At 38.4% G+C, this 15,433-nt stretch overlaps 1 protein-coding gene across 1 annotated transcript in view; it reads left to right on the top strand.

Moving 5' to 3' along the window:
- Window positions 1-14,512, top strand: part of kif18a (kinesin family member 18A) — a gene marked incomplete at both ends in the record, with an annotated part of 29,125 nt that extends 14,613 nt beyond the window's left edge. Inside the window, 4 exons of the mRNA XM_083891208.1 lie at window positions 5,548-5,926; window positions 8,556-8,648; window positions 8,889-8,986; window positions 14,376-14,512. Coding sequence (XP_083747334.1) covers window positions 5,548-5,926; window positions 8,556-8,648; window positions 8,889-8,986; window positions 14,376-14,512 — 707 coding nt within the window. The remainder of the gene's footprint in view (window positions 1-5,547; window positions 5,927-8,555; window positions 8,649-8,888; window positions 8,987-14,375) is intronic.
- Between the last annotated feature and the right edge of the window lie 921 nt (window positions 14,513-15,433).

Raw genomic sequence — 15,433 nt, 5'->3', positions numbered from 1 at the left:
AACTGGTTTAATAGAGGGAAAACTGTGCTTGGGGAACCTTTGGGGAAATATAATACAAAAGCCTTTGTGAGATATTGCAGTTCAAATTGGCTGTAATGATATTTACTCCAGGTGGTCTACATTTCACTGAAGCGTATTGTGGGAAATGTAAACTTTTGACAAGAATACTTCTTCCAGATGACGAGAATCCCTGGAATGGAAATTAAATATGAAAGTGCCACAAAGTTTGTCGCCACTGTGATTACATTTCCTCATCTCTGATGATAATAAAGGGACTCTGACAGTATTTAATATTAGTAAGTTCTTTGTGATTTAAAAAAAAAAAAAAAAAAAGACAACATTTTATCTGAGACAGATATTTTGTTTTGTTGTCAGAATAAAAGCAGCATTTTACCATGATCACAACAAAACATGATCAAGGGCATAAAAATACTGAATTAATCCACACTCTTCCTGAAACTATGAATTTTAAATACTTAAAGTAACAGTGTACCTTCCCAGGAATTGGACATTGTGTGCACAAAATGTTTTTGACAGTATTACAATTAGAGGTGGGCAAGATGATATCTATCTATATAATACTAGGTATCTAAGGTAATATTGTGATTGCTGTTTTAAAGATATGCAAATTGGGTTAACCCGGAAGTGATGATGATCTCAAATGTCTCGTTTTGTCCACAAACCAAAATTCTTCAGTTGTAATTATTTATGTTTTTATATGGAAACAATGTAACCAGAAAACCTGAAAAATCAGCAAAGCTTGTTTTAATTATTGACAAAAACACTCAAGCCAGTTGGTCAATTTCAAAAAGTTGATGATTAATAATCATTGCAGTCCTGGTTATAAGCTATACTATAAGGTGAGAAAAAATAACAGTTGCATTGCATCAATTGATATAATCTCTAAGCAATTATTATTGACTGAGAATTAAAATCTAAAATGTTGAACCAATATTAACTAATTATCATTATTGTCCAAATCCTAAAAAGATATTATATTATTAAGGTATTATTTGTGCCGCTATCACCCACCGCTAATGACAGTCATGGCTACATACTGAATACATTTTATTGGCACTCATCCTGCATCAGCACTCAAACGTGAATTAAATTTGTATTATGACTTTGTTTGCATCGCTGTTTTACCATTATTAGGATTCTGCAGCCACAGACTAACCTCTCTAAAAAACATAACTGTGCATCCTCCTCTATTATGCATTCACTGACTCACACCTGCATCACTGAAAACTACTCTGTCCATCTTAATTTCAGGACAGTGTTGTGCTCGTTGTGCAACACCATCAGCGATGCTGATTATTTGGTTATTCACTGATTAACTTACTTCTAATTCTATACAGTTATAATCACACATTTGTTTTTATTTCAGTGTGGTATTTAACTTGGCATTTTCTCTGATCTTATTCTGATGCTGTTTGTCAGTCCCTTGCTGCTTCCCCTGCTCTTAATGGTAGTCACTGCAGCATGCTATGAGCAATGGCACCACCCTGCAGCTTGCAAAGCCAATCAAATTTCATCGTTTTTAGAGAGGGCTGGGGTTTTGAAGGAGCATTAACTCTTCGTGGCCAGTTTAATAATAGCAAACCACACAAAAAGTGAACACACTTTAATGGAACATTTAAGCATTCCACAACTCTGTGTTGATAACGTGTCTACACAGGCATCTATAAATAGCTCCAGGTTTTTCATTCAGCTTTTTCCCCCTCTCTTCCCTTTTTGTGCTGTTCTTTTTATATTCCTGTTTGATCCTCTGCTCCTCACCTCTCTCTTCTATTTTTTTTCCCTCTCCCGATTTTTGCCTTCCCCTTTTGCTTCAGCCGTCTGTGTGTCTGGCTTTTTCCCTTTTCCCTCCCTTCCTCCTGTCTGTCTAGAATCTAACCCTCCCAATCCCTCTTGAGCTTCATTCATGAAAATGCAGATCCACAGCAGGGCAGGAAAAAACGTCAACAGACGTAAACTCCCCTGCTCCACCAACCAGAAAAGGTGCGCTATAAAAAAACAGGCAGCAGCAACCAGGCGACCCTAATTCAGTGCAGCCTTCACCAGAAATAGCAACTCATGCATGTATTAATCCCCTACAAGCCAAAAATATGTGATTGAAGGAACTCTGCTCAGTCTGCTGCCATATATTGCAAGGGACAAATCCTCTGCCACAGGGATATTTATCGCACATTTAATACACATTTTCCAAATACTGCATTTTGCACAATTGGGGTCATGTTGAAATTAGTCATTCACTTTTGATCTCACTTGCTTTATGTGCTGGCATTTTTCATACGAACCTCCCTCCATAACCCCACACCTCTGCGGGAAATGCCATTCCTAATGGTTCCAATCATGATGCAGACACCGAGCATTAACCTCATTGTGCTCTGCGGCCTGTGCAATTTATTTGTTGATGGTATTTTTAAATGAAGAATCACGAGGAAAATAAAAAATAAACTTGGTGGATATAGTTTCACACATCGACTACATATCATTTATATGTATTAAGCTATGTAATTTGTTCTGTCCATTTTAGTAATTCCACAGGGATTTATTATCATTTCAACTGCAAGCAAACTTCACTTTGCCTTTGGATTACAAATGCCTTGCTATGATAATTTAATGTTTGCTGTGATTAATTCAACCAATTAAGGTCCAAGAATATGATTTCATCTTGGATTTATCTGCTTTCTTCTCACGTTAGCAGTCACTAGACTGGAAAATAAGTCAGCTGATATTAGGGATGGATCGATGCGATACTCTGTATTGGTATCGGTCCAATACTGGTCAAAATCACTGCATCAGATATCGGACACAAACAAGAATCTGATACGATATAAAAATCTTATATTTCGCATGGTTCAGTATGCACAGACTGTAAAAATATAACTAAAAATAAGCAATAACATTTTTGCTGAGTCATGTTGTGGGTGTGTGGGTCTTTAATTCTTCTTTACGGGAGGAAATTATATCTTGAAATGGCACAAATGTGGTATAAGCCCCAGTAGTTTAAAAGGTTTAAAATGACTGTATCAGACTGATGTAGGTATCAGTAGATACTCAAGTGATAGTGATATTGGACACAAAACAGTGGTATGTTGCTCATTGTGATTTTAGGCAACCACAAACAGGTTGGAGTTTGACTGAAAACCAAGAAAAGCTTCACAAGTGAATTCTACTGCTCAAAAAGTGGTACGAGTACCACAAATGAGGACACACAAGATACTTGAAGTATTGAGTCTCATGCAAATTTACACCCAACTTGTGGCTAATATGAGCACATAAATCAGACTTTCCAGTCATGTGTTTGAGCATCTTGTTTTCTTCTGTTATTACAAAAAAAGAAAAATACCAGGGCTGTTTGATGGAATATAATAGCATAATAATCAGTACAATAACTAGATACAAGACAATTATGAAAAAATCTTCAAGCTGCTGTGCATGTCACAGAAAATATGCTTTTGTCAGTTTCAGACTGGCTTCCTAAAATGTATGTTTATATGTGCAATTAAGGCTCTAATTTTTTGCCAAATACAATATCTTCAACAGTGCTGATCAAACTGTGTAACTTAAGGGTGCGATCCATCTCATTTTTCTGTTATGACATTTTTTAAATTGCATTGTTTAGCCTAAGGCTGGCACTTCAGCACTTACCACTGATTATTGATGAAATACGGGGAACGGCATCATTTAGGGACCAATGTTGCACTGTTTACTTTATAAAGTGCTTTGATTTGCTTTCGCTTTCAAGGCCCTTGGTTATAAACAATGAATTAATAAACACTTTTCAATGATGGCTTGTTCCAGATGCTGACAACTGAAAACAAGGCTTGAAATTATGTAACATAACACTGTGTTAATTACTTTTCGTCGACCAAAGAGAAAAGTCAAAGGCTTGTGTGTCGCCTGACAATGGATCAAATGGTCTGTTGACACTTATAACAACCAGACATCATGATTATTTAAGGCTTATTTAGTTAGTGATTGTGTTCCTTATCATAGTAACACTGTTGTCATACCATGTCCTGACCACAATATCCTGTGACATTTTGAAAAGCAAACAATGCATACACAATATGTGGCTCCATAGACGCTAATCTGTTTGCAGACGGATTATATTTTATGTAAGACCATAAATTCAGGCAACAGCAAGTGGAATACAAAGTGCTCTGATGAGGAAGAGGTTTCGCTTAAACAGTTCCTCCTGCCTTTCTTATAGCCAACACCAGACCTGCATCTGTATCTCATTTGTATGAGTCTGGAAAGGCTGCAGTCACCTCCCACTTTCAAGAGGCATGACCAAAGGAAGTAGATGAAAAATCTCCTCTGTGTGGAATTGGACAGACCTACAACCAATCAGACCAATGATCCGAATAACGTATGCAGAGCAACGGAGAACTTGTCAACAAGTGCTTTTTGTAGTTTGCTGCTCTTCAGTGGCTGCCATGTTGGACGTATAAAAGAAAAAAGCTGGTGGATGTCACTTCTCTGTTGCCATCATTCTGTAGGACACCAGGAGATTGTGATTGGCTCCCTTTTTTTTAGGCGATTCTGAAGTGGGCCATCATGGCGTCCATGCCAGACGTGTCTGCAGAGTGGAATTAAACCGCTGGCAGGCTCGACTGAGTTTACATACGCTGCTATAGCCCCTAAATATTTTAGATTGTTAGACATTCACTCACTCGCTTTATCCTCCACATGAGGGTCACCGGGGCGGCTGGAGTCGATCCCAGGTGATTGTGAAAGGCAGTGCACACATTGGACAGGTTGCTAATCCGTCACAGGTCAAACATGTACGAGACTGACAATCATTCACTCTCTCAATAATGCTACTGTCAACTTGGGTATGCAATTAGTGCAATCTGCATGTGTGTTTTTTTTATTCTGGGAGGAAGCTGGAGTACAAAATGGAAGAAAATATGTTGTTCCTTGTTGATAGGTTCAAATGTGTTACATGCACTCTCTGCTTTGTCTGTTCCCTTGTCCCTTGGTCACTTAAAGGTCCAGTATTTACATGTGGCAGACATTCAGTTGTATGTACAGTATATCAGGGTTTCCACAGTTGGGAAATTCCTCGAAAAGATTTTAATTTATAAAGAGCTGTTTTCCAGGCCTGAAAGTGGTTTGGAATTAAGTGGACATTTTGAAAAGACTCCAAGCTGCATGAATGTCCCCCACTTAAGTGGCATGATCCTCATAGTACGCATTATGTTCACTTCCAAGTGAAGTGAGCGAGCTCTAATGGGATGCTCTAATATCAGACCCGGCTCAAATGAGATGTTATCCATGTTATATTTTTTGCTAGCACATAGAAGTAAGAACCTCATTACTGTGCCCTATGGTCACTATAGGGCCATGCCTTTGTTAAACAACTTCAATTTAGTAATGGAAGTTGGTTAACACTAGGGTGGAAAGTTTTGAAAGTTAATTGGCAGAAATGTGTGGGAACTCTGGTATATGAATTAATTGAATATGTGATTATGTTGATTTATTCCTTATTGTTGCCGCCTATATTCATGTTCAATTTATGGTTTGGATTTTTAGGTGGAGGAAGCCGGGAAGAACCATGTCCCAGAAGGCCCATCAAGAGGAATCTGTCTGCGTCACTTTCACTGCCACCACAAAGCCCACAGAGTGTCACCAAGGTCCAAGTGTTTGAGGAGGGAATGTTCCCTCTCCAGTGCACTCCAGAGCCCGCTCGGAAACCTGTTCAAGTCCTGCCACTCTCCTCGTCCACTGGCATGGATCCCAACATGACTTTTGAAATGGTGGACAATGATGATCAGGTGGCGAGTAACGCCACCATCATAATAAGCAGCGGGAGTCCCTGTCGAGTGCTGGAGCCTGCAGCTTTATCGGCAGGTCACAGCCAATTACACCGTCCTCCCAAGGCCAACGAGGGGAAGCAGGTTCCCAACAAAAGGTGAGAAAAATAAATGTATTGCTTTACTTTTAAACTTGAACAAAGAAAACTTAAACAAGTTACTTAAACTAGTTACTTAAGAAACTGCCTGCTGCATTTAGTTGCAATGGCATTTAAGCAGTGGGCAGCAGTTTGCTCAATGTCTGACACTGCAAAACCGAACCAGTTCCATGCTCCTGAGGAATTTAACTTAAGATTGCTTGCAGTCATATTGTTAGTCTGTTTGAGCAAACCGGGGGTTGGGCTGCAGGGCTGCTACGGAAGCCTAAATTGAGCTGTGGTGTAAGTAAAGAGAGTTTAGGTGAAACAATTTCCCCAATCCTTTAGAACCAATTATTTAACTTTCTTGTTTATCAAAGAATGTAGAGCTGTAACTAACAGATTATTTTCGTAATTGAGGAACCTGACGATTATTTTCTCGATTAATCGGTTGGTCCATAAAATGTCATAAAATGTGTACTCGCTGTGTTTCGACTGCCAAATTATCGGTGCATCCCTAAATATAACATCTTTATTGACAAGAACATTATAACCGTAATAATGACGCACTTGATAGTGTGACTTAGGTTTCAATCGGCACCTGGACAAGCGTGCGCTGCGGCGATTACGTGGGGGAGAATGCGCCCTTATATATCCCAGGTATAGAAAAATCTGTGGTGTATAAAAAAAATCTATTTAAAATAAATAAACAAGCAACGCTAAGCCTGGCACGGGGGGGTAAGTAAAGCCTGGTGGCCCGCCAGGCTTATAATACACTGGGGGAAACACTGGATTATCAAAATAGTTGACTATTAATTTAGTAATCGATTAATCGATGAATTGTTTCAGCTCTAAAAGCGTGTATCTCAACATACATTTTCAGCAATAGAGAGTGAGCCTGGGCGTGTCCTCTGAGCAGAGAGATGCATACGGTATATGTGTCTGTTTGAAATTGTGTATTTATGTTTTTCAAACATTAATTGCTATTTTATGTGGTACACACACACTCACGCATCTTTTTGATGCTTAGCTTTCTGTCCTTTCACCTGAGCTGCACTTGTCCAGACAAATGAATAAGAAATCCTTTACAAAGTCTTTGGCTCTGTGCATTTAATTGGCAGAGATTTATACAAGGATGTTTAAGTAAATGGATTAAGCTGCTTTTACTTTGTCACAACTAACAAGGAGGAGTGTTGCATTTATTCCTGCACCTGGAATCTTTGAGTTTAAACTTTTAGTAAAACGTAAGTGATAACTGTGCTCATTTTCCCTGACGAAAAACCCTCATGTTGCTCTTTCTAATCTCAGTTAAATCACAAACTCTTCACAAATGCGTGATTATTTGAATTTGTCTCAATATTCACAGCTTTTTGGACCACGCATTTTAATGAAACATTGGCTTTTGAAAGCATAACTGAAGTATGAAGTAGGGCAGAACGATTTAATATAATTATCTAGTTGCGATTATTTTAACTGAAACTGTGACATGAGAGGGAATGGTCATTTTTTATATAATTATTCTAATTTTTATTTAATACTATGATATTTGTGCAGATCTGTGAGATTATTATTTCAATCTCTAGATTATGACTTGAATCTAAAATGGTAGTTGGCGCAGTCCATATTGTGATTTGGATAAAATTTTGATTAATTTTTTAGTCCTAGTATTATGGACATTGTGTTTATTCAATTAATATAAAACCTATTATTAATCAATCAAAAGGAACATAGATGGGTATTCTCAAAAACATCTCTCTGGTTGCTCAGGGAAACTGTCACAGCACCCAAATAATTCTGCATGAAAATCTGGATTGTGACTAAACCTTTCAAAAGTGGCAAATCCTCTAAACTTTATTCAAGACAAGAGATGGGGACATGTTTCCAGACTGGTACACTCAAGGGGCTTAAGTCAGCTGAGCAGCTCTTGGCTATTTTCAGCTGGAAGTTGAAACAAAATGAGAAACATTTTAAGATATAACAGCAAAAAAGAGTTTGTGTTGGTGAAGTATTAGGTGTTCTTTTAGGTGTTGCAGAAATGGCTGTCAATTAGTCGCTTCATTATGCACAAAGTTGCTCTTGTCCTGATCTATTCCCCATTGAGAACGTTTTGGAAACACCAATATAAACAACTGAGATGGGCTGAATATATAACACAAATTTCAGCGTATTGTCAAATACAATGAAGGTTATACCATTTCAAAGTTGTTGTTTTTCAGTCTCTAAAATGTCTGTGCCATGCGACTTTGGTGCATTAGACTTGTTTCTCTTTAGAGTTGGCTTTTATCTCTTAACTCATGCACTTCTTATGCTTGTTAATTTGACTTAACTGAACTATCATGAACCTGCTAATGGATTTTAAACAACAAACTGATTGTTCAGGGAGATGCCAAAAGACGACTTACTGCCAAGTCCACTAACATTAGCTGGAAATGGTCAAAATTGTAAAGCGATTAAAAGAATGAAACCACCCACACTGAAAGGCTGATGAACGATTTAAATACAAACATTTTTGCAGTACAATAGAAACAACAATTTTGTTTCTATTGTACTGCAAAAATAAGTGTAGCATTTAATTTTACACGTATAAGCTGATTTTGAGTGAAGAGGGAAATGTAATTGTGTGTATGTAACATGAACCTTTGCTCTGTAGTCAACAGATTCTGACTTTACAAGAGGCGAGAAGAGCCAACCCGACCTACATGCACATGACATCTGCTGCACAAGGGAAGCGTAAATTTAACCGGTACAACTTTTTTTTCCTCTTATGTTCAACATTGACATGTACATCATTTAATTTACTGGCAGGGGATTACATGATTCTGCTCAGATATATTCATGACTTAAGATGTTAGAAACTTGTATAAGGATTACATTTCTGAGTATTTTATGAAGGAATTCTGTTTCAGATAATGAAGAACCTTTGACATAATGGTTGGTATGTGATTACGTTTTCTATTTTCCCCCTCTTTACTCATTGAAGCAGCATCAGAGAAGAGATAACGCATGGTCTCACTGCACCCAAACGTATAAAGAAAGACCCTTCCGTGGCCCAGAGACCACTCAGAGTGCATCGCCTTGCTGGTAAGTGTCAGCAGCAGAGACAGACAGACATCCATGTACACAATACCTTATGTTATAATGACTCAGTTATGCAACATAAGTGGTTTTGTTTTGTATTACTGTTAACGAGTGAGCTAAAAAAGCTTGTCGTATTTTATTTTTGACCCATACATCAAAAATAATATCTTGAAAGAAAATGATAGATCACAAAAATGAAGTCAAGTATTTTCTGTTGAGACAAAATGATGAAGTAGCTATTTTTGCCCAACCAAATGGACTCTAATGAAAACATGCTTTTAGTAATGTTTGTCGGTTTGATTAAATTCCAAATTAAATCTCTTAACCGTTTAGACAACTTGGTCTGGCTGTGGAGGCCCACCATATTCTAACTTCTCATAATAAACAAATAAGGTGTAGTTCCCCTTTTTTTGGAGATCCCGTAGTTTGGCAAAATGGTGTCCACTTGCTTGACATTAGGAATTTGTGGGATTTTTCTGCATGATCCTGCAACAAGCAGTTTTCATCAGCTCTATACTGGTATACATACACACTGGAACTTTTCAAGAGGGTTTATTGACAAGAAGTGAAATCCTTTGGTTCTTGTAGAGGCCATAGAGCAGGGGTGTCAAACTCAAAAACACAGTGGGCCAAAATGTAAAACTTGTACAAAGTCATGGACCAACATTGATATCTATTGAATAATCTTCTTCCAGATAACAATGAACAATTTTCATAAGGGTCCAAACTAGTTTTGCTTTGCTTTACATTGAATTTAGAACAATCAAAGTTCAAAACTATACTGTATATAACTAAATATTGCAGACTTGCAAAATAGAATTTCAAATAAAAAAACACATCAATGGCATTTCTTAATTTCTTAAATAAAACCAAATGCCTATTTTTTATTTGCAGCCTTCTGATTTAAATGTAAACAGTAACTTTTTTCCACAGGCTAATAGTAATTTTAAAAATAAAATAATAATAATAATAATAATAAACCCTCCATAAACCAAGCGGGCTGTGTCCTTCGACTGCGCCTGCACCAGAGCCTACTAAGCGCCTGTGTGAGGAGATCCTCCGTCTCCCCATATATACGATCACAATTTAAAAGAAAATGAAGAGCCAGACGGCTCAGATCTCTTGGACTGAAATCTAAACAACTGCAGGAAAGGAGGAGAACGGCATCACTAGACGTGGGGACAATTTCGGGATCGATACATTATGGAACGCCCACAGATGTATACTGCGTTTGCGCGGACACTGAAAACCAGCGGGCCAGCCCTAGTTATCATTTGGTATTGCTTCGCGGGCCACATATTACACTTTAGGCCAATTTTTTTAATTTTACAGTGGCCTAGAGTTTGACACCCTTGCCATAGAATATGTTTTTTAGATCTACTTTGTCCAAATGGAAAACCAAGAATGGCTCTACCGCAAAGAAACCTAATGCACAAACTGACAAAGAAGTAGAAGGAAATAGCGGGGAGAGTGGAGAGAAGTGTGATGGCATATTTACATCCTTTCTGCTCGGCCAAGGCCACTATAGTTCCCTAATGTACTTTGTAAAGGTAAGGTGAGGGTGAGTGAAAGAGTGCTCCGTTCTCGGTGCAAGGATGGCTTGTGACTCAAAGGTGGAGCACTGGGCTAAATCAGTGAGTCACAGATTTGTGGGAGAATTATTATTTTAATTGATACACAATTTCTCATGTTTCTCATGACCATGTGTGTACGCTAACCGCTCATCACTGTCATGACAGCAGTGTCCAATCATCTCAGGAGTTAGTGCACGGTTTAGCATTTGTAAACGGATCAATGGGTTTTAGCCTCACAAGCACTTTTTTTTGCATTTTGTCCTTAAGTTTACTTTTTTTAACAGTACACAAAGGCATTGTTTATTACTGCACTGTCTTTGTGGAATAAATAGAAGCAGTTCAAAGATTTAGGTTGTGACTCGACTCAGGAGAAATGTGGGTCCCAAAGGCTGGATTGTTTGCAAACCACTGCTTTATTTATTCACATGTTAACAACTTAATCGGAGTTCATCTCTGACGATCTAAACTGAACCTGTGTGATTGTGAGTTCTCTTTGTCACACTGCATGTCAGGGAAAAAAAAATAGTCTAAGGGACTTGCTGTAGACGTGTGGTAAGGCAGAGAGGACAAGTGTGTAAAGCTATTTCCAAAGCTTTTTGTTCCCTGGAGCATGGAGGACTCATTGGTTGTTCGATGGAGCTTTTGGTCTTGCCAAACTGAGAAGTGTCGGTCAGGGAGGTGACTGAGAACCCAGCAGTTACTGAGGTACTGAGCTTCAGAAGTCCTCTGCTGCACAGCATTCCTGGCTAATCAGATCAGATGCTTTGTGTAAACGACATGGCGAACCTTGGAATTTGTTAATTGGCGTCTAGGACTATGAAAACATGAAGCTAATGTGTTCAGAAGAGTAGGAATGGAACCAGTCATTTACAAACGCTCCTTGGCAGTACGAAAGGATCAATAACCAAAAATGTGATGGCGCTACCAATAAGGATGCATAATATTGGACTTTTGTCATATGCCAGTATATCTCGGAAGAGGTATGACTGACGACCAATACTTAACTAAATTTACTTTATAATATACTTTCATTAAAAAACTAGGACTTCAACAAATGATTATGTTCATAATCAATTTATATGTTGATAATTTTCCAGAGTAATCGTTAGGTAGAAAATCAGTGTTTCGCAAACCTAGAAAGGATGATGTTCTCAAATGTCTTGTTTTGTCCAAAAAACAGCTGAAAATTCCTTTAATTCCTTAAAAACACTCAAATCGATTAATGGATTGTCAAAATGGGTGACGATTAATATAGTAATCTATTAATAATCGAGTCATTGTTTCAGCTCTACTAAAAACCAATACATTCTTGTTGGTTTGTTTGGCTTCTTCCTCTCTAGAGGTGGCCACAGCAAATCACCTGCTTTGTCTATTCAGCCTATTATTTTTAGTCATCAGTCATATCTGGGGAACGTGGTACGTTTGCCGATAACCCATAATACCAATATCAGCTAATCTAACTACGTTTTAGAAATGTTGGAAATGTAGAAAATGCTGCTTTCAAACCGTCCTGTAACAATGAAGCTGCCACTGTCTTGCTCAACCCATATCCAAAATCTTAGGTCGATCTGACTAACGGTCAGTGAGATATGCCCGTCACACACACACACACACACAACTTGTTTGATAGAAAGATTTCGACTTTTATATTTTTTAAAGGTGCATTATGTAATAAATCTAAAGCAACTGGCCATAAAATCCTCCTAATGTCACAGAGACTCAGGAATAATATTCATATAACAAACAGAACTCACCAACAACAGTGCAGCCAAAATATTTGCATTAAAAAAATATTTTGCAGACTGCAAATCATATTTATGTTTTGAAACCATGTTTTGGCATGTGGCGCCACCTACCGCCGTCTACCAATCATTGCAGTCAGTAGAGTCTCTGCTGCCGAGCAACGACGGGTTGCCAGTTACGTCAGAAAACGAAACCTAAAAGACCTCGGTATTTTGAATTTGAATGTAGTGACCGTTGTTGGCCACATTCTTACATATGGCACCTTTAAACTTCACCCTTTCATCCACATGAAACACATATACAACAGTATACATGTGCTTTAGCAAAGCCCACATGTGGCTGCTGCTAACAGAACTTCAGCTCTCCCAGCTTTGACTCTAATAGAAGGCAGAAGTAAAGGCATGTTCTCGTTAACTACATAGTTACTACAGACGCTGTTGGCATCGTTTTTAAGAACTCAGCATTTTTGTGCTAAATAATTCCATCGACAACCTCATAAGTAACAGGCACACAAGTTAAAACGAGGGAACATGACTCAGGGGGAAAAACAGCTGATGTCACAGGCCTGTTGTCCCATTTACTGTAAAAGAGTTAAAGTCTTTCACTGCAGATGAGTCCATTAGTTTAAAAAAAGAAGGCCTCGCCTCTTGTGGTGCGTATGAAGTACACTCTTCCTCACAGCTAACCACAACACCTATCGATTAGTACCGATATCAGCAGTCAGCAGTCAGCAGTATCAGTATCGCTATGAGACAAACAAAAAAAAAATCACCATGTTAGACAAATTTCTGAAGGCACTGCTCATCACCTAATCCCTTCATTATAGTGAAGTATGGCGATGGTAGCATGATGCTGTGAACGCACTGCTCGGTTCAATTCAGTTGGAAGCAGCCAAATACAGAGAGGTCCCTGAAGAAAAGCTGCTCCGGTGCACTCACTGGTTCCTTCTCAGTGTGACAGTGACCAGAAGAAAAACACTGGCGTCAAACACTGCTCGAGTGGCCAAAGCAAAGCCTGACACTTTAAATCCCATAGAGCATCTGTGACGAGACCTGTAATTCACAGATGTTCCCCCATCCAAACTGAAGAAGCACAAACTCTGCCAGGAAGAATGAGATAAACTGCAGGTCCATACCAAATCCAGGTATGCAAATCTTGTAGAGACTTAATCCCTGAAGAATCTAAGCTGTTATTATTGCCAGAGCGGATTCTGCAAAGTCCTGAAATAAGGGGGTGAATATTTTTTTTTTGTAAATGACAGGTTTCAGTTCTTTGTTTATGTGTGCGTGTGTTGAAATACATATGCAGAAATGCCTTAAATATTATCTTTTCATTTTGTTGTCATGGGATAGCAAGTGTAGATGGACTTTCCTTGCCATGTGTCCACAGAGAGTCACATCACATGTCCACCTGCACGTACACCGCTCCATTCGTACTGAAATCAGGGTTTGCGACAGGATAGCATGACATGCACGTGTACACAAGCTTGCATTGCTTTCTAGTGGTGGACAATTGTTTGGAGTTGGAGTTGGCCTATTCTTTTTTCTGTCCTGTTCTTTGAGCAGTGGGTTATCTTCTTCTTTGTTGTCGTTTGTCCTAGACCGTTTGTTCGTTTGTTGTGCTAACATGGAGCCTGAGTGTCTTGTGTTTGAGGAATACATTTAATTGCAAATACAAATTTGCAATTAAAAATATTTTTAAAAAAATTTAACATTGCATTTTAAGTTGTCATTAAACAATCAATTATTTTTTTTCATACAGTATGGTCCTCATGGTTTCAAATTGTCAGTTTACATGCATGCTCCTAAACTTAAGTTCCATACATACGACCATGAACATGGGTGGATGACGACAGCTTCATCACATGGACCTCTGTGGACTCACTGATGCAGAAAGTATTAAATCCAGCCTTAAAAATTAAAAAGCTTATCCATTTAGAGCTAAATATACTATGTAAAGTTAGGGTTGGGTCTGTAGGTTGAAGACTTTCCGCATGTAACCTGTATAATGTTATATTTTACAACCTTGTTCTCTTTATTCTTGATAAGATTCCTCCGTTTTGTGTCTAGCCCCAGGTTCTGAGGAAAACCAGCCTCGTCGAGTCGTGAGGAGCATTTCTGAAGGGAACCTCAGCCTCCTGGAACCTCACAAATCCAGGTCCATTTTTTATAAAACATCGCAGCAGATCAAACGTGTGGCTAAGCGCATGTGAAGCAGCAAGTTCACGTCAGACCTTTGTGGACACTACAACATGGCTTCTCCACTCTTTTTTTCCATCCAAACTTAAGTCAGTTGTGTCAGTTTCTCCAGCACTAGTGCGAACATAGTAAAAATAAATCTAATGTCCAAGTCGTTTTAATGCTCTTTTAATACAGCAGCACACTGCAGTAAAATCTTACTTGACTGTACATAAATATTGTATATAATTATTGTTTATCTCTTTAGATGATTGACGGTAGGACTAATATGTATCTAAACCCACACTTAGATTTTAAAATGTTTTTTTTTTTTTACAAATACTTGTGTCGGATACTGAAAAATAAAATGTTTCCTGTGGATTCTCTGTGTTGTACTTGAATTACGTGCTGCAGTTTTCCTTCAGAGCAGTGGTCAGTGTGGTAGTTGACCGTGTTCCCTGTGGCAGCATTATCAAGGAGCTGCCACAGGAACTACGGCTGCAGACGAGATTGGATCCGTTGAAAACTGCAGTTTGTGTTTTTAATTCGATCCTCTCCTCTTGTACAGTTTGACAACACCAGGGTTGTAGATATTTCATAATGAAAACTGTTTGTAACCAAATCGTTTTTCAATAAATGTATTTCCTTCTGGGGTTTTTTTTGCCATTACAGTGAGCGTGAATGTGTTTTTTAATTAAGATCTGAGGACAAAATGTGATGTCGAACACCGTCTCAGGGAAGGTGAAAATTAGAAGGGGGAGGAAAGAAGACAAACTCCACCTCCAGGTTTGAATGATGCGTCATCTGCAATCCAAAAAGAAAATAGCCAATTAGTCCTTTAAGTTTTGTGAGAGTGTGGGTTTTCATCCACCTGTTTCTATTTGCACAGAGGAAACTTTTAAAAAGTACTTTTGCTACAATGTTTTGAGCATTTTCTGACATTTTCTGGACCCAAC

This window comes from Microchirus variegatus (assembly GCF_963457635.1).
Source record: "Microchirus variegatus genome assembly, chromosome: 6".
In the NCBI taxonomy this organism is placed as follows: Eukaryota; Metazoa; Chordata; class Actinopteri; order Pleuronectiformes; family Soleidae; genus Microchirus; species Microchirus variegatus.
This window is presented reverse-complemented; position numbering and strand designations above follow the sequence as displayed.